Source organism: Bos javanicus, chromosome 26 (genome assembly GCF_032452875.1).
Source record: "Bos javanicus breed banteng chromosome 26, ARS-OSU_banteng_1.0, whole genome shotgun sequence".
NCBI classification, from domain to species: Eukaryota; Metazoa; Chordata; class Mammalia; order Artiodactyla; family Bovidae; genus Bos; species Bos javanicus.
The window spans coordinates 46,890,525-46,914,407 of record NC_083893.1 but is presented as its reverse complement, the minus strand read 5'-3'; the positions used below and the strand labels follow the sequence as shown (position 1 = coordinate 46,914,407).

General features: G+C 46.5%; 1 protein-coding gene across 3 annotated transcripts in view; it reads left to right on the top strand.

The window, feature by feature from the left end:
* Window positions 1–10,772: 10,772 nt before the first annotated feature.
* MKI67 (marker of proliferation Ki-67) overlaps window positions 10,773–23,883 on the top strand; it is a 30,280-nt gene continuing 17,169 nt past the window's right edge. For 2 of the 3 annotated variants that reach the window (XM_061403844.1, XM_061403842.1), the window contains exons 1-8: window positions 10,773–11,000; window positions 11,402–11,574; window positions 13,648–13,726; window positions 13,817–13,932; window positions 17,541–17,607; window positions 19,695–19,740; window positions 20,179–21,279; window positions 22,756–22,931. In XM_061403844.1, the coding sequence (XP_061259828.1) occupies window positions 11,483–11,574; window positions 13,648–13,726; window positions 13,817–13,932; window positions 17,541–17,607; window positions 19,695–19,740; window positions 20,179–21,279; window positions 22,756–22,931 (1,677 nt within the window). In that variant the 5' untranslated portion in view covers window positions 10,773–11,000; window positions 11,402–11,482. The remainder of the gene's footprint in view (window positions 11,001–11,401; window positions 11,575–13,647; window positions 13,727–13,816; window positions 13,933–17,540; window positions 17,608–19,694; window positions 19,741–20,178; window positions 21,280–22,755; window positions 22,932–23,883) is intronic. The other variant, XM_061403843.1, reaches the window with a different exon arrangement.

The window sequence follows — 23,883 nt, the reverse complement described above, 5'->3', positions numbered from 1 at the left end:
TGGCAGGCAGGTTCTTTAGCCACCAGGGAAGCCCCTCTACTGTAACATAGCCTCTCAGGAAACATCCTGTTGATGGATATTTGGGTAGCTCCCAGGTTTGGATGTAGCTACTCACACCAATCTTTTTGTGGCAATATGCTTTCATTTCTCTTTGGCAAATGCCTAAGAGTGGAATTGCTGGATCGCAGGGAAGATGTCTGGCTTTGTAAGGATATGCCTGAGAGCCTTCATCCTGGTCACGCCACGTGCATGCCCACAGCGACGTCCGAAAGCCCCCCACCCCCCACCCCATGCTCCACATCCTCCCCAGCATTGGCTGTTCTCTGTCTCTTTAATTTTAACCATTCTTGTGGGTGTGTAACAACAGTATCTCATTGTGGTTTTAAAATTGCATTTTCTGGTGTTTTGGGAGTGAATGCTAGTTCTCTGGGCTTGTATTTATCTGAAAATGTCTTTATTTACACACACACACACACACACACACCCTGCTTTAAAAACAGGGTATTTTCCTTGGATATAGAAATCTCCGTGGACAAACTTTTTCCCAACAGCTATCAGGTTTTGCAAAGTCTTGCCCAGGACTTGCGCAGTCCATCCCCTGGCTAAGGCCCCTCAACCAAGGTGTCTGCATGCCCACCCCTCTGCACGAGGCCCCTCCTCTTATAGCACCCGCCCCCATCTTCTCAGCACCCGGGTCTCTAGTCTCTGCTCCTCAGGACAGTGAGATGACTCCTCTCCACTTGGTCTCGCCTCCCTGCACCCCCACACAATCGGAGTGCGGCTGGGGGGCATGGTGGTAACATGACTTCAGTCTCGTGCTTCCTTTCTCAAGGATGCAACCTGAGCTGGCCATGGCCCAGTTCCTGCAGAGAGTGCCTCAGATATCTTGCTCTATTTTACAACTGTTGGCAGTTGGAGAGTGCGTCTAAGACCCCTTTAGCTGAATCCTTGGATTCTGTCATAGCTGAATCCAAGACTTTCTCATCTGCTCCTTTAAATGTATGGTTCCTTCGGCCCCTTTATTTTTTGTTTGTTTCCTTGCAGGACACTGAAGACACCATGTTCCTTGTCTGCAGAGTCGCTCACCCCTGAATCTTACCTCTTCCTCTCACTGGTGCTGTTTAATAGGGACTCCTCTCCCTCTAGTTTCCTGGACACGGGTTGTTCCATCCAGAGGCCAAACCTCAGTCCAGATGCTTTATTCCCAGACCTCTTTGGAGATCCAGGTGTCTACTGCCGGCAGCTCGCACACAAAGCTCAGTCTCTTTCTGTGACGTGAGTAGCCTCTCACGATCACCGCCTGGATGTATTTTTTCATGAAGGATTTGCAGAGTTGTGAGATTCTTTTACAATTTCCCTTCTCTGGGCATTTACTGAATGCCTCTATAAAGAGAAACATTCCCTAATCAGCTGCATGGTTGCCCTGAGACAAGCTCATGTAAGAAAAGATGAGTTTTCATTTGACCTTCTCCCTTGCTTTGCCAAAATGGACTGGTTTCCTTACATCTTCTGAAGGTGACCAGTGAGTTTCTTTTCTTTTATTTTTTTAAGGAATCATTGTAAATTTGAGGAATTTATTTTTTGTGTTTCAATTCACTGTAGTTTTGTTGTTTTGTTTTGTTTTTTTTTTTACCGAATACGAAAGTTTGAGTAGAGGGGGCCTCTTCACCGTGGCTCATGGGTTCTTTAGACATGACCCCAGTCATCTCTGAGAAGCATCCTTGCTTATTGATGTGACAAATTAGTCTAGGGTCATCCTGCCCCCGATACGGAATTTACTATTATTTCCATAGGGAAACCAGGTCTCCTTCCGTAGGAAACAGTATTGAGAGGACATAGCCTAGGAGGTAAGGATGCTCATAACTATTGGGTAAGTTCAAGGTCTTTTCAAGGAATATCTTGGGAATTATGTCTTCTCTTTTACATTTTAAAAGAAATAATACAGCCATTTAAATAATTCTTTAAAAGAATGAGTTGATACAGCCATTTCCAATTCAAAATTTACTGAAGAAGGAACCTGACTCTGTCATTATGATGCTCGACGTTGACGAGTTTTAAGCCTCACCCTTTGCACCCCTTCCCGTCCCATGCCGGCCCCACCTATGAGGGAGCCGATAAGACAGGCCAGAGGCTCCTTTCTTCAAACAGCAGGTCCCCCAGCGGCGGACTCCCGCCTGCCGGCCCCATCTCCCGACCACCGTGACACCCCAAGCCAGGCTCCTTTCCTCCCTCCCTCAACCTTTTCAGACCTGGAGAGAAGCTGCCTGCTCCCCTAGGGCCTCAGTTATCTGGGTCATGAGACCTTCAGACTCTCCTCTGGACAGCTGGGGTGGGGGGCCCAACCATCAGCCCCTAGACGCAAAGCAAATTTGAGGGGGAGGGGTCCCTTCTTTGCAGGGAAGCACAGAACACTTCACTGTTGATTTCATACTTATATCCTTTTTTCTTAGGCTGAAAAACTCTGGTGATGCGACGTAATTACCTATTTGCTTTTTCCCATCATAATAAGATCAGAATAATGATATCAATATTACTACCAATGCAATTATTGAAAACCGCTTGATATTATTTTTCAGTTCCTTTATATCCTTAGGGAATGACTATCAAGGGATGGGCCATTAAGTTATTGTGTTTTAAATGGCTTTAAATTATTGTTCTTTGTGTGGCTCTGTTGCTGTCTCAATGCTAGTTTCACTTTCATTTCTACTTTTAGGGTTTTCTATATCTCTGATTCAGTTGGTTTTATATTTATGTAAGTATTAATATGATTCAAAAGTCAAACCTATAATAGTCAAGCCTATTATACAGAGTGAAGTAAGCCAGAAAGTAAAACACCAATACAGTATACTAACACATATATATGGAATTTAGAAAGATGGTAACAAATAACCCTGTATACGAGACAGCAAAAGAGACACTGATGTATAGAACAGTCTTTTGGACTCTGTGGGAGAGGGAGAGGGTGGGATGATTTGGGAGAATGGCATTGAAATATGTATAATATCATATATGAAATGAGTCACCAGTCCAGGTTCGATGCACGATACTGGATGCTTGGGGCTGGTGCACTGGGACGAACCAGAGGGATGGTATGGGGAGAGAGGAGGGAGGAGGGTTCAGGATGGGGAAAAAAAGAAAACAAAACAAAAAAAAGAAGTGGAAAAAAAAAAAAGTCAAATCTATCAAAGAAGGTAGGTTCAGAGAGATCTAGCCTCTTTTCCTGTGCTCCATCCTGCATTTTTGCATTTTATGCATTTTACATTATAAGGATATTATACACATGATCATATTTGTGTATGTACATAGATATACTGTATGTATATTGCTTCGTTTCAATAAGAGCAAATACGCATTTATATTCATAAGCCCATATTTTAGATGAACACAACATACTAGATGCAACCTGTCCTAATTTATCTTTTCACTTGATAATATTTGGAGGCAATCACTTCACAGCAGTTTACAGAAATATTAAAAACTTCTCACTTGAATAGACCACTTAAAGGTATTGAATGATTGATATATTTGATATATGCTTGATACACTTGATATGTATTTGTTATGATTTAAAAGGTATATGGATACAGTTATGTAGTTAGTTATTCAATATGTTATTTGTATTTTCTGCCTCTTCTGTATGTTTTGATTTTTGAGAGTATTTCTAGTCATGATCTAATGGCTACACTTCTACTAACAGCTTTGAATAATATCTTTGTCCCTTCTTTTGGTTTCCTAATATGAGGCTTCTTGAAAATTAGCTAAAACCTTTTCTGACCCAGGATTTAATCTGACGTAATATTCTTTTACTCCCAGTTCATACCTGGGAGGGTGGGAATTACCATAGAAGACAGTCAGAGAGCTGTTTACTTTCCCATGTATTCTCACCTCAACCCCACCTTAATCGCCGTTTGCTGCATTAGGTCTGCACCGTCAGAGCATATGCCCTCCATAAAAGATGTCCTTTTCCCGAAAACTGTCACTTAGCCTTAGTTCTGCACTTGCATTTTTATTGACTGTTCAACAGTGAACCTTACTAATGGCATCTTCAGTCTCGGATTCTCTGAAGCATGGTCATTCCGAGTAAGGATGGGCAACCCCCAACCCTGAGCTCTTCCACATTTAAGCCAAATTTTCTGCAGCCTCTATACTTGAAGACCTCTTCCGGGTTTGCTTTTACAGTTCTCTAGGGAAATCATTTTCTCTTTTGTCATGATAAATGCCTAGGACATCCCACTGCAATTTATGTCTTTATTTCTTAGGTGACAGTCTTCCTGCAGTATTAAGATAGGAGGTTGGCAGTCTAACTTTTTAGCTTCGTTCTATCTTTAGCAACAAGTGCTCCAGTTTGGCCCGTACTTTGTTCAAGGTACTTGATGCCCTGATGTGTGTATGGCTCCTCTCTCAGTTTTGCTCCCAGGGCCCTGTCCTGCTCAACTTACAGTCTACCACCCAGAGGAACCATCACATCTGGAAACTTGGTTGCTTGTCAGTGTCCTGTATTTGTGAAGCAAATAGTTAAGCTTTGCTAGTTACTAACTGCCCAGTTCATCACGAGCAAAACTTCCTGTAGGAGTAGACATATGTAAAGGGCAATTTTTTAAAAACTGGTGAAAGAGAGTTGATCTCAAGGAAAATTACCTTTCCCGATGTTATGATGCCTTTGAATTGTGGTGCTGGAGAAGACTCTTGAGAGTCCCTTGAACTGCAAGGAGATCAAACCATTCAATTCTAAAGGAAATATAGCCTAAATATTCATTGGAAGGACTGAGCTGAAGCTGATGCTCCAAAACATTGCCCACCGATGTGAAAAGCCAACTCATTGCAAAAGAGCCTGATGCTGGGAAAAACTGAGGGCAGGAGGAGAAGGAGGCAACAGGGGATGAGATGGTTGGATGGCATCACCCACTCAATTGACATGAGTTGAGCAAACTCTGGGCGATAGTGGAGGGCTGGAAAGTCTGGCGTGCTGCAGTCCATGGGGTCTCAAAGAGTCAGACATGACTTAGTGATTGAACAACAACAACAATAAAGCTCATGGATCTTTACTTGCATTTTGCAAGAGCCAGATACTAAAGACTGATTCCAGAGGACTTTCAATGATGAGACGCGCTTTACCTCTGGGAAAGAGGTTTTATGAGATTCTCTCCAGGGGCACCATCTGGCCCTGGGATTCCAAGAATTATGAAAACCACAGAATTGAACATTTCACATTGTTTTTCAAACCTTTGACAATGGGAAGAATGATCTTTTATATTAGATTATCAATTACCTACCTAGTTCAGCTACTCATATACCTAGAGGTAATAACCTTCTCCAGTAAGATCGTTTCCTCCTATGTCAGCTCCCCTCTGATGTGATGGTTTCGTTCAGCATCTTTTGGGGATGTCGGCATGCTGGCAGAGCCCCTCACTGTCCTTTGCCTGCTGATATGCCGGTGTCTCCATTTGAAGTGAAGCCACTCCTGGACAGAGATCAAGGAATCCAGTGTCCTTTCAAGGAATCCAGGGATCAAGGACCTGCTGTGCTTTCTGACCTTATTTTACTTTTATTTTCCCATTTTATACTCAAGCGACATTACTCTGGGAGTCTCACTGTGGGCTTTTGGGCCATCTTTGAAGACAGCTTTTTTGATCTTATCTGTCCCTTGCCCCCACCAATGTATGTCAGCCACGCATAGAATTTTCTCAGAGAGCTAGGGAGTTTTATTCTTTATACACATTTATCCAAGGAATCCAAAAAGTGGCTTTAAATATTCTTTGGCTTTATGCCTGACTTTTAAAATTCTGCTAACTCTGCAGATCAAGAATTTATATATTGTTAAATAAATTGATAAAGAAAACTCAAAGACATTAAAGATACTTAGGGAAATGGCACAAAAAAGACTGTTGCCCAAAAGTAAAAAAGATGAAAATTTTAAATAGGTAAGGAAAAGTATTCAACCTTACCAGGACATTTTAAATTCAAAATGAAAAATAGATAACCAACAAAGACCTACTGTATAGCACAGAGAGCTATACTCAATATCTTGTATTGATGTGCAATGGAAAAGAATCTGAAAAAGAATATAGGAATGTATATACACGTATATATAGTTGTGCACCTGAAGTGATCACTTTGTGGTTTACCTGAGACTAATACAACATTGTAAATCAATTATATTTCAATAAAAATTAAATATTAAAAAATGAAAATTAAAATGGAAACAATATCCCATCTTTGGCTAATCAAAATAGCAGAGAATTTAAAATGTGAATGCTCAGAACTGGTGGTAAAATATGCATTTTCAAGCATTGCACTGAGTAGAAAAATTGTTGTAAGCCTTTTGAAAAGCATGCAATTTGATGACAAGAAGCAAATATTATTTGATCTAGAAACTAGATTTTGGGCAATATAAACTAAGGACATAATCTGTTATGTCAAAACAAGGTTTTTGCCAATATGTTCATTAGCCAATTACTTATAATAATAAAATGTTAGGGAAAACCTTAAATGTTCAAACACAAGGAATTAAGATTATCAAAGTGATATTCACCGAAAGTGAATGAGAAAATACTTATGTAATAATCCTAAATGAAAGTATAAGAAAAACTAGTGTGTGTTTATACAGATATGCACCGCTTATCATGCAAAATAACACTATACATAAAAAATATGACCGACCTTTGTGTGTGCCTGTGTGTGCATCTTGGGATAAGTTATTTTTTCTTCTACACTAGTCTATTTTTCAAATATTCCATAGCAACAACATATACTATTAGCTTTTTAAATTAAAAAATGTTTCTCAAAATTCCTTTCATGTGTTTTGGTGCGATGTTCTGTCCAGCTTCTCTCTCTAAACTCAAAGTAGAAACCAGTGCGCTGGTTCCCTTCTCGTTGGGCTCTTCAGTCGACTGTGGGCACAGGGTAGGTGCCGGGTGGCTGGAGCCATCCTTCACCGCTCGGGAACGTCCAGGCTGACTCCTCAATGTGGGCTCTTAAACAACCTGTTCTAGCTGTGGTTCAGCCTGTCTGCAAAGCCCACCTCCCCTTCCTCCCACAGTGAAAAGTTCCCTGGGATAGTGGGTGGAATCAACAGCCTTGAGGCTAGGAGGGATCTGGGCACCTTTGGAGAAGGAAGAACTCTAGGGGCTTGAGCTGGAAGTGAATTGGCACCACACAGACATGAACCAAGGAGGCAGAGGCCCGGGTCACAGTGGCCTCTAGGTCCTGGCAGGAGTTTTTATTCAATTCTGAGAGCAGTTAGCAACCTCTGAAGGGTGTAGCCCAGGAAGTCACATGATCTGGGGACTGTTTGCAGCAGCTCCCTCAGTCTACTGTGATCAGATCCTCTTTAGAAGGTCCTGAGCTGAGGTCCCAGGGGCAGCAGGATTGTACCACACCCCTTCAGAGCTGGGACTAAGGGAATGGCTCTGAGGTGATGGGGAGTCTGGAGGGGGAGGTGTGGCCCCACATGTGCTTGGACCCAGATGCAGTTAGCCTCCTAGGGGGGCCAGGAATGAAGGCCCAGGAGACCCATTGGGGACAGAGGCTGGCAGTCAAGTAGGGGCAACACCACAGACACCTTGGTCACCACACCTGTGGAATGCTGCCCAAGGGGAGTGGTCGAGGAGTCCAGCCTCTGACTGAGATGAGAGGCGAATGGCATCCTGCGTGGGGAGCCCAGGAGAACCGGGATTTAGGGCCTGGGGAAGCAACCCCAGCTTTGGGGCTGGAGATTGGAGACAGGCAGGTGCCCGGGGCGTGGTCAACGCCTGGGCGTGGGTGCTGGAGCTGACAGCGACCAGACAACAAGGGGCCCCCAGGGTCTCAGCAGGGCGGCTGACCAACACGAAGGAAGAGCTTGCAGGAGGCACTTCAGAAGGACCCCAGCCCCACCCTCGGCCGCCTTTCTTGTCCCAGATCCACGCCTGAGGGCTGTTTCCTCCTTTGACTGGAAGGCTGGCGGAGGAGCTGGGTGATTAAGGGGGTGGTGAGTGAAGCGGTGAGTCTAGGGCCGCTGCTGGAGGGCTCTGCGACCCCTACCTGCAGCCAGGGGTCCCGAGGCCAGGGCGCCTGGGTGGGACCCAAGAGAGCCCATGGACTGGGATGGGGCACCGGCCCCGTGCGGAGGAGACCCTGCAGGGAGACCCTGAACTTGTGTGTGGAGGTGGTGGGGGGATGGGACGGGCCTGGAGGGGCGCCTCCCTCCTTGCCCCTTCTCTGCACCCCAGCAGGACCAAGTGTCAGTATACAGACCATTTATTGGAACAAGGATGACCAAAGAACACAAACGTCTCAGAGATGGTAAATATTATACATATATTCAGTTTATTGGAAGTACACGCTCTAATCAGGCTGAGGGGCTTGGAGTTTACTGGAATCGTTGAACTGTCCCTTCATTGGGTGCGGAGTAATGCCTCTTCCGGAGTTTCTGGCAGGTGAGAGTAGGAAGGGTGAGGGCTAGGGAGATCAGCCCGGGGGATAGGGACCCACTCCCCCAGCCCCCACTCCAAGACACTTTCTTAGGCTGATTGATTTCGCCCACGCATGCGTGTAGAGTATGAAGGTCTGGAAGTGGGTTCCCTGAAAGCTCCCAGGTCGGCAGACTCCTGTCCATCGGGGTCGGCGGTGCTTTAACTACAGGGTCCCTATTCCGGGTCCTTTTCAAGGCTGATTGTGCAAAGGGACGCTCCTCCCAGGAGTGAGACCTGGGCTTTGATGGAACCTGGGGCTGTGGGGCAAACCTCCTATTCATCAGAAAACACCGCTGCTCCAGTTTACCATCAACAGTTTAAAAGCGGGTCCTCCCGCAGACCTAAGCACCCCAATTTTGACGGTCCCTGAAGTCTTTCCTAATTCCTTGCTCTCACTGGAGGACTGAAGGTATGGTGTGTGTAGCCGAGGATTTGTAAGATTATTTGACAGGAAATCTAGCACCTCCTAGTTCTAATTAGGCTGCTCCCACGGGGTCACAGAACAGTTCTGATGACAAGCAATAATCAGAGTGACAGAGCAGCATTTTACGGGGTGGATCGTGGATGAGCTTTGATAGTGTAAGGGGGAAGAAATGAAACAAATCCCCCAAGAAGGTTAATAGAATCCAGGCATCTACACTACACAGCCCCAGCAGCTTTGTCACACAGGATCCGGAGCTGGAAATCCTATACAGGAGCGTCACGTTTCCAGGCTCTCTCCCACCTTTCAGGAGCAGAAAGGCTTAGAGTCTTAGGGTCCCTTTCCGCTCCTAAAAGAATCCACTGAGGACCACTAAGCCCTTTTGTTTACACAGGCTATTAATACGTTTGTTTTTTTTTTTACTTAATACTTTTAAAAAGTTTCGTTTATTCACTTTAAAGCAGTGATGATCCCGTTTCATTTTCACATAGAAACACCTTTAAAAAAAAAAAAAAACCTCTATTATCAAAAATTAGTGAAAGAGCAGCATTATTGTATGTTTTTGCAAATCTCCGTGATACTGATTTAGTAAACAACAACAACAACAACAAAACAGCTGGATTCTCTCATCTGCTTCTGCACCAGGGAAATGCCATCCTCCACGTATAAGAAATGGCAGTGAAAAGGGCAAGGACCGTCTGTTATTACAAAGGTGGGTTTCCCTTTGCAAGGATTTCAGAGATTCCCGAGGGCTCCCAGACCAAGCTGTGAGAACAGCAGTTTCGGATCAAGGAAAACCAAGCTCCAAGGGTGGGCGTCCCCAGTTCCCTTCACAGCGTGATGGCCCGCGGCATCTCCTTTCGCCCGTCCGGTCACGCACATGGAGGAATCCCGTGGTTAATTATTTTACAGTTCATCCATGTTGTAGTGCATAAGGTTTACTCATTGAAAATTCTTCCTAACAGGAAAACACAGTAAACCTTAGAAAACCTAAATTAATGAGTCAATAGCAAAGATTAAGTAAATTACGATTTCCAAAGCCAAATACTTTATAGCCATCAAAAAGAAAGTAAAAGAGGAAGACGTTCTCTACATCTTTATAAAGCAGTGAATATAAGTGCAGAAAAAAGTGTATATTACGATATTCCTCATGCCTTTATTTTTTAAAGAGAATCGTGTGTGTATTACTGGGAAAAGACACAAGAGATGGCTTGTAACAACTGGTCATTTTTAGGGAAATAGAGGAACTTAAAAAAACTGTAAACCTACCAGCAACGAGTAACATACGAGTAATATAACCATGTTAACTGTGTTTGATCCTTAGAGAAAAGGAGGCAAGGTTTTTGCGGAGGTGGGACCCTGTTGCATTTCAGCAGGGTCTGCGCTGTAAGGGTGGAGGACCCTTAACGAGTGCGCCTTCGGCGAATGCCCGGCCGCGGGGAGCCCGCCCCCGCGGAGCCCGCCCCGCCCCGCGCAGCGCTAACCCTGCCCCATCCCCGCCCCTCCATTCCCATTGGTCTGTGTCTACGCCGGGAGGCCGCCCCGCTCCGCGCAGCCCTACCGCCTTGCCCCGCCCCTCTGTTCCCATTGGCCTATCTCTACGGGGAGCCCGCCCCGCCCCGGGCAGCCCTAACCGCGCTCCCCTTGCCCCGCCCCTCAATTCCCATTGGTCTGTGTCTACGCCGGGAGGCCGCCCGGCTCCGCGCAGCCCTAACCCGCTTCCCTTGCCCGCCCCTCCACTCCCATTGGTCTGTCTCTACGCCGCTGCGCCCAATCGGTGCGCTTAGCGCCAAATTTGAATCGATGTTATCATTTGAATCGAGAGGGCGCCGCGGCGGCTTTTCGCGCCCGAGCAGCTAACGCCGGGCGCCTCCCGGACGTGGCTGGGCTGGGCCATCCGGCCGCCGGCGAGGACGAGGGGCGAGGGCAGGGGGTGGAGCGGGGACCGCGGCCGCGGCGGAGGTGGGCGCGAGTCTGCGGGCTGAGGCCCGGTCGGTCCCTGCGGCGCGGGCCGGGAGGCGGACGCAGGTGGACTGGTCCCCTGCTCCTCCCGGGGCCGACGCGAGGTGCGCGCCGCGGGGTAGTGGATCGATTCCCCTGGTGTCGGCGCGGGAGTCTCGTCCCTGGTAAGCCGCGGCCGGGGCCCTTCAGGGAGCGGGGGCAGGGGCAGCTGGCGGGTCCCCCGTGGGGGCCGCGTGGACCACGCGGGACTCTGCGGGCACCGGCGCCCTGGGCTGGGCCCTGCTCGTTCTCAGTGCTCGCGTGGGGTCTCGGCGGGAACCCCCCGGGAGCCGCGACCCTGCTGGGCGCCGTCCTGGCCGCAGGTTTGTGAGAGGGGCGCCGAGTTGCGGGGGGACAGCCTGGGACCAGCCTGGGGCTTCCACAGCCGTCAGTATAAAGTGTGGGTCGGGGCGGCCGAGGCATTGGTGAAGCGACCCCAGTTGGTCACTTACAAGTGCCTTCTTAGCTCTTTGCTTTAGGGTAACCTCCGGCTCCCCGTGTGTTTTATTTTTGTCATTTCGTTCAGTGACCTGTAAGTCCGCTTCAGCAAACCTTTTGATGCCTGACCTTCCCGTCCGGGGATTATACTCAAATTTTTGTTTAGAAAATGGGTCCTACAAGACGCCTGGTTACCATCAAAAGGAGCGGGGTGGATGGCCCTCACTTTCCGCTGAGCCTCAGCACCTGCTTGTTTGGAAGGTGAGCCCTGCCCTTGCCTGGACAATTTAGACAATTTGGCTTTAAAAACCCCTCAGTGTTATTAATCACAGGTTGACAGATGGGATGCACAGCTCCAGGAGAAGTGGAGCCCTTGGGTTTGCACAGGATTACCTATGTACTGTCAATGTGACTAGCTGTTTTATATGAAATAGAATTTTGAGGATGATGTTTATATAATTGTTGTTTTCTAAATCAAAGATTTAAAAATTGGTTTGATAAAAGTCTATAATTGGAGAAAAATGTAAAGGATTCTCAAATCCTGCTTGACTTCAGGCAGGCTTTCGAAGGCCACTGTGTTCATCTGAAATCTCTCTGAGCTGAGCATTCCTTGGCTGCTGGGGGTTACTATTGAACAAATAAGGAAGGGATCTGTGTTGGCTTGTTGGGTCTTTTTGGAAAAAAAGTGGGAATGGGAAGAAGAGTCTTTCCGGTTGTGTTTTGAGAACTTTTCTTTGGTTGCCTTCCTGTGTTGTTGGTGGCAGTGGCCCGTGTATAAACAGGAACCGTTAATCACAGCCCGCTCTCGTTCTCTAAAAGTGATGGGTAAGTTACCCTCCCTGTAGAGCCCCGTGTGGTGGAACCCTGACGCCCCCACCCACACTCCATCCTCCTACCAGTCGCCCTGCACCCATGTTTCACCACAGGCCTAACTCTGGCTCACCTTGGTGCTGTCAGCCAGTTGGCACTTCTGTCTCTGGAATTTTCTCTCTACCCTCCTACATGAGCGATTCATGTTCCCCTGAGAAGAAGCCTTCACTGAGCACTGCTCTTTTCTTTCCTAACCCGCACGTGGTGATGAGGCTGCAGTTTGTCCGTTTCACTCCTAAGGTCCCGAGAGCAGAAACTATCTTGTTAATAATTATGTAGCTGGGGTCTGGTGTATGAGAGGTGGTTACTGTCTGGCACACCAACAATTGTCCTGTTGAAACATCTGCTGGAGAATTGGGTTTGGAGTCAGTATGTAGCAATGGCTGTCAGCTGAGAGCCATATGACCCCCAGGAGATACCTGGCAAAGTCTGGAGACATTTTTTCATGTCACGATGTGGGAGCCCCACATCACTGACGTCAGGGAGCAGAGGTCAGCTTTGCTGCCAATCCTACAACGTACAGGACAGCTCCCCCTACAAAGAACTGTCTGGCTGGGATGTCAGTGGTGCCGAGGTGGAGAATCACTGCTCTGTAGCCATTCTCACTGGCAGTCTCCTGCCAAACAGTCTCGTTTCTAACGAGATAGTCTTTCTCTCATGCCTCAAAATCAAAATCTTTTCATTGACTTAGAGTAGCTGTTCACTTTCCATAACTTCCACTCTCTTCGAAAGGAAAAGACAAAAAAAACATTTTGGTATCAAATGGCACTCATTCTTTCATACTGTAGTGATTAAGTGTCTTTTTATGTAAGATTGTTTAATCTAGAAACCCATTTGTAGTGTTTGATCGTGTGACACGGGGACGAAGGGCTACTCTAAGGCTCCAGAGGTTCCTGTTGAGAACAGAGGAGTCACGGTCTGTTCAAACCTGTTAAACCCATGATGGTACCAGGAGCACCGGAGGCCCAGGGAGCCTTGCTAAGGGCATCTTCGACCAGTTTCTCTGTGGTCTGGGGAATTCTCTCTTGTGTGCTTGCTGCTGACGTCAGCTTCCTGTGAAGAGACAGGTTGCATCTAGACAGTTGGTTGTTGTTGCTTGTGTTTAGGGTCTGTAGTGAGAGGAGACTTGTGACTTTGTCAGTTAATAGTGCAGTTTTAAAACAATCAGAAGCTCACAAGTTGTGAGCATTTGCTGCGTGCCAGGCAACTGACAGACCTGAGGAGCTCATTTAATTGTACGCAGAGCACCATGAAGTTTTAGTGATTTAAAGTAGTTGCTTCTACAGTGCTTGTAAAAATGGTCAGCAAAACGCAAAGACCATTTACATTGCCCCGTTTGTTTTTCCTTTATGTCATTGCATTTACAGATCAAACACAGAGTCAAACGCTGTTTTATTTTGAGTCAGTAATGTAAATTTTTTTTAATCACAACAACCTAAAAAATCTTTATTCTTTTAAATTAAGGAGTATCGAGTGTGACATTCGTATTCAGCTTCCTGTAGTGTCTAAACAACACTGCAAAATTGAAATCAGTGAGCAGGAGGTGAGTGGGTTTTTGGAAGTCTATTTTTAAAAACTTTTCACTTTGTATCCATTTATTAGTTACATGTTTTCCTGTGTTTTCTATTTATAGGCAGTATTGTTTAATTTCAGTTCCACAAATCCAACACAAATAAACGGATCTACTTTTGATAAACCTGTACAGCTAAAACATGGCGATGTGATAACTATTGTTGATCGGTCTTTCAGGTAGGTAAGAACTAACTGGGCTAAAGACTTTCTGAGTCACCAAAAGCCAGCCTCACAGTTCACCTGGGATCCTTCTTTAATGCGGGTGAACGTCAACATGTTTGAGGTTGTCATTCCCAACGCTAAGTCTTCATCTAAATCCATGAGCATCTAGAAGGAATGACAAATGGAGTTTATTGTGCCCAGCTCAAGGACTTGGGAGCCCATAGCTGTGCCAAGGACAGCGACCAGGCCCTAAAGGAGAATCATGATGCGGCAAATGTTGTGAAGCTGCATTCGTTTTCCTTCTCTATGTTAAAGTCAGGCACACTTATAGAGAAAGAACGAAACGAGATGCACGACCCAACTTATCGGGACGGACCAGCCTTGTGATTTCACCTGTCAGGGACTGAACTGTGCTCTCCTAAATTCACAGGTTCAAATCCTAACCCCTAGCTCCCCTGGAATGGGGCCGTTTTCAGACAGGCCTTGAAAAAGAGGATGAAGTTAAAATGAGGCTGTTAGAGTGAGTCCTAACCCACTCCCACCCGTGTCCTTATAAGAAGAGACTAGGACTCAGGGGAGCAGGTACTCAGGGAACAACCCCGAGGAAGCAGCTGGAGCCTAGGAGAAAGGTCCCGGGAGGCCACCCTGCCCACGCCTTGATCTTGGACTCCCGGCCTTTGGAACTGTGAGGAAAGACATTTCTCTTGTTTAAGGGTGTGGCGTTTGGTTAGAGAACTGATATACCACCCAAGCCATCAGCAGCATTTCCGGAAGTTCTCCTCACGCGTCTTCTCATCACTGTCTCCACTCACCACGTAAACCACGAGAGTGTGGCTTCTCTGATAGCCTGAGAGGCTTCGGAGTCCTGCCTAAGCTTGCATCTCTCACCACTATGGTTTTGTCTGCCTTTATTAAGCTGCCTACACTTGTGACTGAGTTCTGCTCTCACGGTTGTGAGATTCACAGCATGGATAGGATGGGTGGACCCATCCCAGTTCCTTCTCACTGCTTAAGGATTTCTTTGAATTAACCACAGTTTTATACACAGATACACACTATTCATTCTGGATGGACATTTGAGCAGTTTTGTTTTTGAAATGAGTCAGGGCTTGCTTTTTATGATCAGATGTGGTTAACTCTGTACTAACCTGTCCTGTGTGTTTGAAAAGAACGTGTGTTCCACAGCTGCTGGGCAGAGTGTTCTATCTGTATAGGTCCATAAGATTCAAATTCCTAACTAGAATCCTGGTAACATTTTCTGCTGATTCTTGGTTACTTGGACAGGTAAGCTGTAATCATGCATTTAGGATTTTTTTCTCTTTTGTTTTTAGCTCTGTAGGTTTTTGCTTCCTCTATTTTGAGGCCATACTGTGGGTTTAAATTAAGAATTATCTCCTCTGGGAGGATGAAGCTCCGTCATGTATCATTCTGAAATGTCCCGTACCTTTAGTAATGCTTTTGATGAGAGATTTCATACTATAGTTCTTTCTGCCTCTTTTTTTAAAAATCACATTGCTTTCAACTTTCATAATCCTTAAGGTTTAGATGGTCTCTAGGAACTGGCTGCTAGACGGACTTTTGTCTATAACTGGTTGATCTTGACAGATTGACCCTTTCATCATTGTAAAATATGCAATGTCTCTAAATAATTTTTATCTTAAAGTTAATTTTGTCTGGTGTTGGTACAACCTCTGCACCTGTCTTCTGGTTGCTGTTTGCCTGGTATATCTTTCTCCATCATTATACTTTCATCCTATGTATGTCTTTTTAAGAAAATATACACTTTAAAAATGTTTTTACTGAATATTAAATGATTATAAGTACTGTAAGTTAGACATTTAGCCAAAGCACACTTACTTACAGGTTAAATACAGTCATAAAGATGTCTTAAATAGAAACTCATCATGCACGCAAATTGAGTTCTTTGATGCCCTCTTTTGGAAAGTAGAGGGTGAGAGAAAAAAGGTCTTACATCCCATACGAAAGAGAGTGACGTCTAGAAGAATTTACATGGTGTTAGTGATTTTCTGTGACCAAATTGCTAAGGTTGCCAGACTTAGAAAAACAAAACAAAGCCAAAAAGCCCAGGTTGTTCAGTTAAGCTTGAATTTCAGATAAATGAAACATATATATTTTTTTTGCAGTACTATCTGTGTCTTTGATTCTCAACTGTGTCTATTGTAGGAGGCAATATATTAGTAGTCGGATCCTTTTTGTCATCCATTCTGCTAAATGGAACTCTGTTTTCATTACTGCCTTCATTTGTATTGAATAGATATTTTCTAATTTGAATATACTGATCATTTCTTTTTCTGTGCTTTTTGTGAATTTGCCTTCATTTTTAAAGGGTGTTTTTATTGGATAGAGACTTCTAGATAGGAAATAACTGGTGTGGAATGGAGAACCAGAACTATTTCCCCCAAATGAGATGCTGTTCAGATTAAGACTGAGATGATCAAACATCTCTAGCAACAAATAGAAAATGGGTTTGAGGAAGAAGGGCTTGTTTCAGAACTCTGGCGCTGTGAGAAACAATCCCAGACGCCTGGCGGCTCCAGTCTTGCTTGGTGCTACTGTTCAGTCGCTCAGTCGTGTCCAACTCTTTGAGACCCCATGGACTGCAGCACACCAGGCGTCCCTGTCCTTCACCATCTCCTTAAATCTGCTCAAACTCACGTCTACTGAGTCAGTGGCACCATCCAACCATCTCATCCTCTGTCTCCCCCTTCTCCTCCTGCCCTCAATCTTTCCCAGCATCAGAGTCTTTTCCAAGGAGTCAGTTCTTCGCATCAGGTGGCCATAGTATTGGAGTTTCAGCTTCAGCATGAGTCCTTCTAATGTATATTCAGGGTTGATTTCCTTTAGGAATGACTGGTTTGATCTCCTTGCAGCCCAAGGGACTCTTAAGAGTCTTCTTCAACACCACAGTTCAAAAGCATCAATTCTTCGACACTCAGCCTTTAGATCTTACTTAGGTGGCATCTAAATTCTTTTCATCCTCTCTTACCTGGTTACCTAAGTTCAGTATGTGTTACAAAATGTTGTTCTGTGAGTTGATACCCGAAGTCTGTTAGAACAACTATGTCTCTTCCTAAATATCTTTACATCTTCCTAAAACGTGCCTCTGTTCAGACACAGATGGAGTAACTGGGAAGCTTGAAGAGCTCATAGTGATCCAAAGTTAAAGTATAGCTCTGTAATTACTCTGCAGTGAATGACATCACAAAGTGGTAAAAGGTGATAGATGCCACCCAGCTTCTTGGTTAACCTTCCACGCCATCACATGATTTCCATGAGAAAAAACTAAGAGACACCTGATTTTGTCCTATTACACAGTCGGGTCCAACAGAGAAGGTGCTCAGCGATACTGTAAAGGCTGGTTAGGGTTTCAGAAATTAATCTGGTTCCAATCACTGACGACGGTGTTCTGAAAGAAACAAAGCAATTTACCTAAGTTTTTTGTGTAAAAACACTTCTCTAACTCTAAATGTCTTTCCTTGAATAAGGTAATATCTTGAACAAAACCTGAAGTTTGTTCCTTGGACATTAGTCAGATATAGTAGTTTTATTTTCGGTCACAAATGTTTAATCTGAGTATATGTCTGTGATTCTGTGCACTTCAGGTATGAAAATGAAAGTCATCAGGATGGAAGCAAGTCACCTGGATTTCCGGGACAAAGACGGGACCAGGTGATGGGGGATGTCACCCAGCTTTGGGCTCTGAGTCTTTTCTGCATGATGATATGAAAGCATTTGTCTGCACTGACAGTGTGTTTTGTTACCCGGGAGAACAGTTTACCAGTTATAGTAGGAAGTGTCACTAAGGTATTAAGCAAGCTGGACTTAGATATATCAGTATAATCTAAGCTACCATTCCTCTTTTATTCAACGTGCGAGTACTGAGTGTCACACTTTGGGCCCCAAAGTCTCCTCAAGTGTCTCACAATCTGATTTTGCAAACCTTTGGATAAGACAGCCCTGACATAGAACTCTGATTCCAGAACCATGGGATCTGGTGGTTCATTTTGTGCCCCATTTATTCATCCATTTTTATTTTTCTGAGATAATCACATTAGAGTTGTGGGTGGTAGAGATGCTTTCCAGGTTTGATGGACAGATGACCCATAACACTGAAAGAGAGTCAGTGCCTTTTGTTTATCAGTGGAGAGAACACATTCCAAATGGTCCGTCTTCCTAAAATGCAGTTCTGGGAGATTTAGTAGGACTTAGAATGTTCCAGGTAAATCCTGAGACTTCCTGTCCATCCTCCTTTTTACAAAGCTACTCAAGCTAGTCTTGTCTGACCAGGTTGCAATACCCTGGCTTCAGAGTCTTATCACAGGGACTCCTGAGATCAGCCAGAGGCTCTGCATTTGAAGGTGCTCCTCCTTCCCGAGAGAAGTAACTAATGTCAACCTGCTCATCAGCTTTGGGGGAAGGCTAGCTTCTGAGGGCTTCCCAGGTGGTAAAGAGTCTGCCTGCCAGTGCAGGAGATGTGGGTTTGGTCCCTGGGTCTGGAAGATACTCTGGAAGAGATAATGGCAACCCATGCCAGTATTCTTTCCTAGAAAAATCCATGGACAGAGGAGCCTGGTGGGCTACAGTCCATGGGGGTCGAAAAGAGTCAGATGCGACTGAGCAACTAAATACTCCCACACACAGCTTCTGAGGTATCCCGTCTATCACCACACCCTCCAACTTGCTGTTGTTATTCATTCACTCAGTCGTGTCCAACTCTTTGTGACTCCATGGACTTCAGCATGCCAGGCTTCCCTGTCCTTCACTATCTCCTGGAGTTTGTGAACTTGTAACTCTAACTTGTGAGTGGGTATAAAGAAACCAAAAAGTTGAACTAAGGGTTAGATAGGGGGTTCCAAGGGTCTGTGACCAGAGTGTTATCTGGGTTGGGATAACAGAAATATTGAAATTGAATACTTAGAACATGTCATCTGACTGATCTTTATGACTGTTGGATATTATCGTGCAAAAAATACGGGCTTATATTTTGTACAGACTTTTTAAATTTTAATTGGTTTTTATTGTTCAGAAACTGAGCCCTCACACAGGAAGTTTGAGAAGCAGTGCATTCAATACCAAGAAATCGGAAATTGATTAAAGACAGAAGTTAAAGTATTTGCCGTTGGGTATATTTTGTGATTTCCCCCAGTGATTCAGAGGACATTATTCTTCTAACTTTGGAACAGTATTGGACTTTGTATCCTGTATCTTGTTTTTCTGTAGTCGGTCTTCACCGGATAAAAAGCTGCCTGGGAAAGATCATGAAGGCGGCCAAGCAGGAAAGCTAGATCTGATCCCAGTGCTCTGAGGGTGCAGAGCCTCTGGGCGCGCTGTTCACCTCTGCCTTAACTCCTGGGCTTTCAGATACACCTCCAGTGTCTGCCAGCAGAGAGCCCACATGCTAAATTAATCCCACTTCCCCCACGGATCCTGTAGCCAATTTTTGGTAAAACGGAGTGTGAAGTCAATGACCCTGTGCCTTTGGTAGGTTCCCAGACCCTGAGGGTAGGTGATGTTGACTTTCAGCTTTGATTCTTCTTTCACAGAAGTTCAATGAATTAAAAAACCATCTGAGAAATCCTTGTGTTGTGAGCACCAGCACCTGAAGGTCTGGGCTCATTTCCCAAAGTCTCTTCAAGTCCTAAAGAGCAGTAGGGTAGAGAAGGCTGTCCCGCCAGAAGAGTATCTCAGTAAATATGATTTACTGTCAGTATCTGAAAAGGCTTCTAAATTGATCTTCGTATTTTGCCCATTTACAGGAAGCTTCACGTCGGGTCTCAAGATCCAGCTTATCTTCCAATCCAGGTCAGTAGTTTTTTGTTTTTGTTTGTTTTCCTGAGATCCTGTAAGATCAGTTCTTCATGTAGACTTGTGGTGAGGAAGGGACAGACATAAGCAGGCACCCGAGTTAACCTTTCCCCCAGGTGGTGTTTGGGCGCCATGCTGGATGGAGGGTGCACGTGGAGACACATTGCCGACTCAGTTGTCCCCTTAATTCTGGGCAGGTTGGCAGCACTGGATGCCTGAGACTGGCTGTCACACGCTGAAGTGCTTTATCTATTTGGTTTGTAATATTAGTGTCAGAATACTGTCACCATACATTTTGGACATTAAGAAAGTTTTAGGCCAAGTGAAAAGCTAGGTTTTTAAGACAGTTTGAAATAGTTTCCAAAATGTGCATATTGCGCATGTTAAAATCATTGAGAAAATCTCAAACTTCTTATTTCATAATTCATTGTCAAGAAGGGAAAGCTCAAGATTCCAGCGCCCATTCAGAAGTCACGGAAGAAGCTGTTTCAGGAAGGCCTGTGGCCCACGGGGAAGACGTCACGGCCACACACGCTGTCTCAGGGCGCCAGGAAGACCATGTGTCCAGGAAAACACCCAGTCGTGTTCGTTCCTCAGAACTTCCTGGAGATACCTGCAGAGATCCGACGGATCCTACCACCGGGGACTTGAAAGAAGATCGCAGTGTAGCATCAGGGACCTGTCGTGAAGAACCGAAGGCTCTTTCCTCCATACAATGTCTTAAGAGGAGTGACCAAAGTGAGTCTCCCTTTAGGAAGCTTTACGAGTCAATGAAAGTGGAGTTAGATGTGAACCCAGGAAAAGACAATGTTCTGCAGAATCGCAGAAAATCAGGACTGCAGCATCACTGCACAGCGGGCAGAGAAAGCGCTGATGGGTTACAGGACGAGACTCTGGTCTCCCCCAAATCCAGACGGAAGTCGGGCCGAAGCCCCCACAAGAAGGCAGACCCTGGTTTGGGGGAGCAAGGAAGTAGCCAGACTGAGGGAGACGGGAGTGGGGAGCCGGTTCAGATGCCCAAGGAGCCCAAGAGTCCTGGCATTGCCCTCACGGAGACGGAGACAAGGAAAACCAGGACCCCTGTGCGGTGTTCACAGCAAACCACAATGCCCCTGTGGTGTTCACCACACAGTCCCTCCCGGAGGCAGCAGAGTGAAGACCCGAGTGTCGGCGGTGGCCGTGCATCCCAGAGTCTAGACCAAAGTGAAGGCTCCAGGGCAGATGATCAGATGTTCACTCCCCAGAAGTTCTTGCCTGGAAATCAAACACCTGTTAAAATTGGGAGTTTTGAAAATACACCAGAAAAGCTTTTCTCCAGAAAGAGGAAGAGTGTTCCTGCAAATGTTGACCGTCTGACTGCAGAAACTGAGATTCCACCTCCGATGATCTCAGCTCCACTGGCCCTTCAAGTAGAAAGGAAGATTGAGAGCGATCTTCTCAACAAGCCTGAGAAGCTGGGCCCGGCAACTGGACAAGTGGGCCCTGGGTTATCCGGTCTCGACGCAGCTGACGTCAGCAGCTTCGGTGATTCCACGAGTAAGTCTGTTTAACTGTCCGTTTATTTCCCCCCGAAGTTTGCGCCTACCTCGTGTCTAGGTGTGAATTAGCGGTCCTTCCTTCATTTGCTAATGATTCGCTCTGAGGCACTTAGGGACTGTGTTAAGAGCCATATTCGTCATCTGCCCATAGATTTATGTGAAAACCCTGATAACTCACCAACCAGAGGAGGTGCTGGCTACTAGGGAAGAACTAGCAGGGGTCTAAGGAGATAGGGTGGCCCCAAAATATATTTGATTCTTGGGAGAATAAGCTTGAGCATAATTGCTTTTCATAGAAGTTCAGTTCTGAACTATAAGCTCTTATATCCTATAAGTTGGGCCTTTAGAATAAGCAGTGGAAACCCCTTGGAAATCTTTTCATGTGGAGTGGTTCCTAGAACACCCTTGGACTGCCTCCGTGGGTTTATGTGCCAGGTGCTGCTGTGGGTGCCCTTCAGACACCTGCTCCCCAGCCTCCATGCTGGCACAGGCGGGCCCGTGGGACAGGTGTCGTATTCTCTTCTGCAAGTGGGGAAGCCACCTGATGGCATGCCGCGGGCAGCAGAGATGTGACCCGTGGGGCAGGAGGGGCAGCTCGGGAGCCTCCCACACTCCCTAGGGGACCCCAGGTGCTCAGAGGCTGTGCCCGGCTCACAGTCCTCAGGGGGGACTCCCGGGTACTCTCAGGCTGTGCCCGGCTCACAGTCCTCACGGGGCCGCTGGGTGCTCAGAGGCTGTGCCCGGCTCATAGTCCTCCGGGGGGACTCCCGGGTGCTCTCAGGCTGTGCCCGGCTTATAGTCCTCACGGGGACCCCTGGGTGCTCTCAGGCTATGCCCGGCTCACAGTCCTCATGGGGACCCCCTGGGTGCTCAGAGGCTGTGCCCAGCTGTCGGCTCTGCATCTGCAGGGAGCCTGTGGGGTGGGGTGTGTGGTTCTGAAATCAGACTCACGTGCATGACTTCATGGTGTTCCCCATGAGTGTCACAAATGGGGCATGTCACTTAGACAAGGGTTTGTGTTAATGAGCAGTTCACAAAGGTGTGTAGTTGGGCCTGTCTGTCCAGATCTCCGGGAGAAGCTTCCAGCCCCTGGTTCCACTCACATGCAGGTCTGGGTGAGGCCTGAGTGTGAGTCCCTTGGGAAAGCCTACTCAGGCCACTGCTGGAGCTCATCGCTGGCATCCCCGTGGTCCAGAGTGGGGACCATTGATCAGCCATGCCCTGCATTAGGCTCCGTCCGCACAGGACTTGTCACCGTGTAAACAGAGTCCTTGCACTGTTGCGTTGGGCCTTGGCATTTCGTGGTTTGTCCTGGATCTTTCGTTAGCTTCGTCAGCATCAGGAGAGTATGAGGGTGGTGAGGTGCCAGGCCTCAGGGAACTCTCAGTAGGTTTGTCTTTAATGGTTAGTGGAAGCAGGTCACACCTGGGGCGCAGTTTGCTTTGCACTCTGACATCTGTGCCCATTCCTCTAGATAAGATGGAGGGCATGGCTGCAAAGAGGAGGCGGGTCTCCTTTGGGGGTTGCCTGAGACCCGAATTATTCGACGAAAACTTACCTCCCAACACACCTCTCAAAAGAGGAGAGACGCCAAAGCAAAGACGGTCACTGGCCGCCCACACGCCCACCGTCCTGAAGAAAATCATCAAGGTGAGGCTCCCCACGGGTCCCCCTGGGGTCTGATGATGGCGTACATCCTTGGTCCACACTCTTTCCAAGGGCTTCCCTGGTGGCTCAGCGGTAAAGGATCTGCCTGCAGTGCAGGAGACCCGGATTTGATCCCTGGGTCAGGAAGATCCCCTGGAGAAGGGACTGGTAACCCACTCCACCATTCTTGCCTGGGAAATCCCATGGACAGAGGAGCCTGGTGGGTTACAGTCCATGAGGTTGCAAAGGGTTGGATGTGACTGAAGTGACGAACGCTTTTTTTTTTCACTCTTTACAAACCTCTCACACTAGTAGAATGACAGTGAAGACCTTCTTTCTAAGAAAAAAATAAAAAGCCAACATCTCTGTGAGGACGCATTCCCAGGGGTGCTGGCAAATGGACCCTGAGTTCCGAACCACAACCCAAGGGTGCCTGAGCACAGGTGGGTCCTCAGGACCTCCCTTCTCTGCAGAGGCGGCCTGCCGACCACACTTCTGGGCCAGGTGGTCACGCTCGGGTTATAGTTAAATACCATTTGGAAAGACAGAGCCGTAAGATTGTGTTTTTTCCCTTTTAGAATGACGAGGTGAAAGACAGAGCTTGGATGGCATGCACACCATGGTTTTGACCGTCAGCTCTTTAGAATTTTTCATCACTGACCCTTTAGGGGTGTGATCTTACATCTCTAGAGAGGTGTGGCCCCCACCCCCTAGCTCCCCTTCTCCACAGGGCCTGGGTAGTCTTTAATTTCTTTTCATTTCAGTTAATTTTCTTTTCCTGTTGGTATGTCTCCTTCCCACCTCTTTTGTATGAGCCCTGGAAACGGGCCGAACCCAACCTTCTGATGGGTTTGGAACCCACGCTGACCCGAGGTGGTTAGATTCCCACGGAGTGTGTTTCCTTGGATATAGATCAGAGCCCCACTCATCAGGAAGTTCCTTCCACCTTTCCACT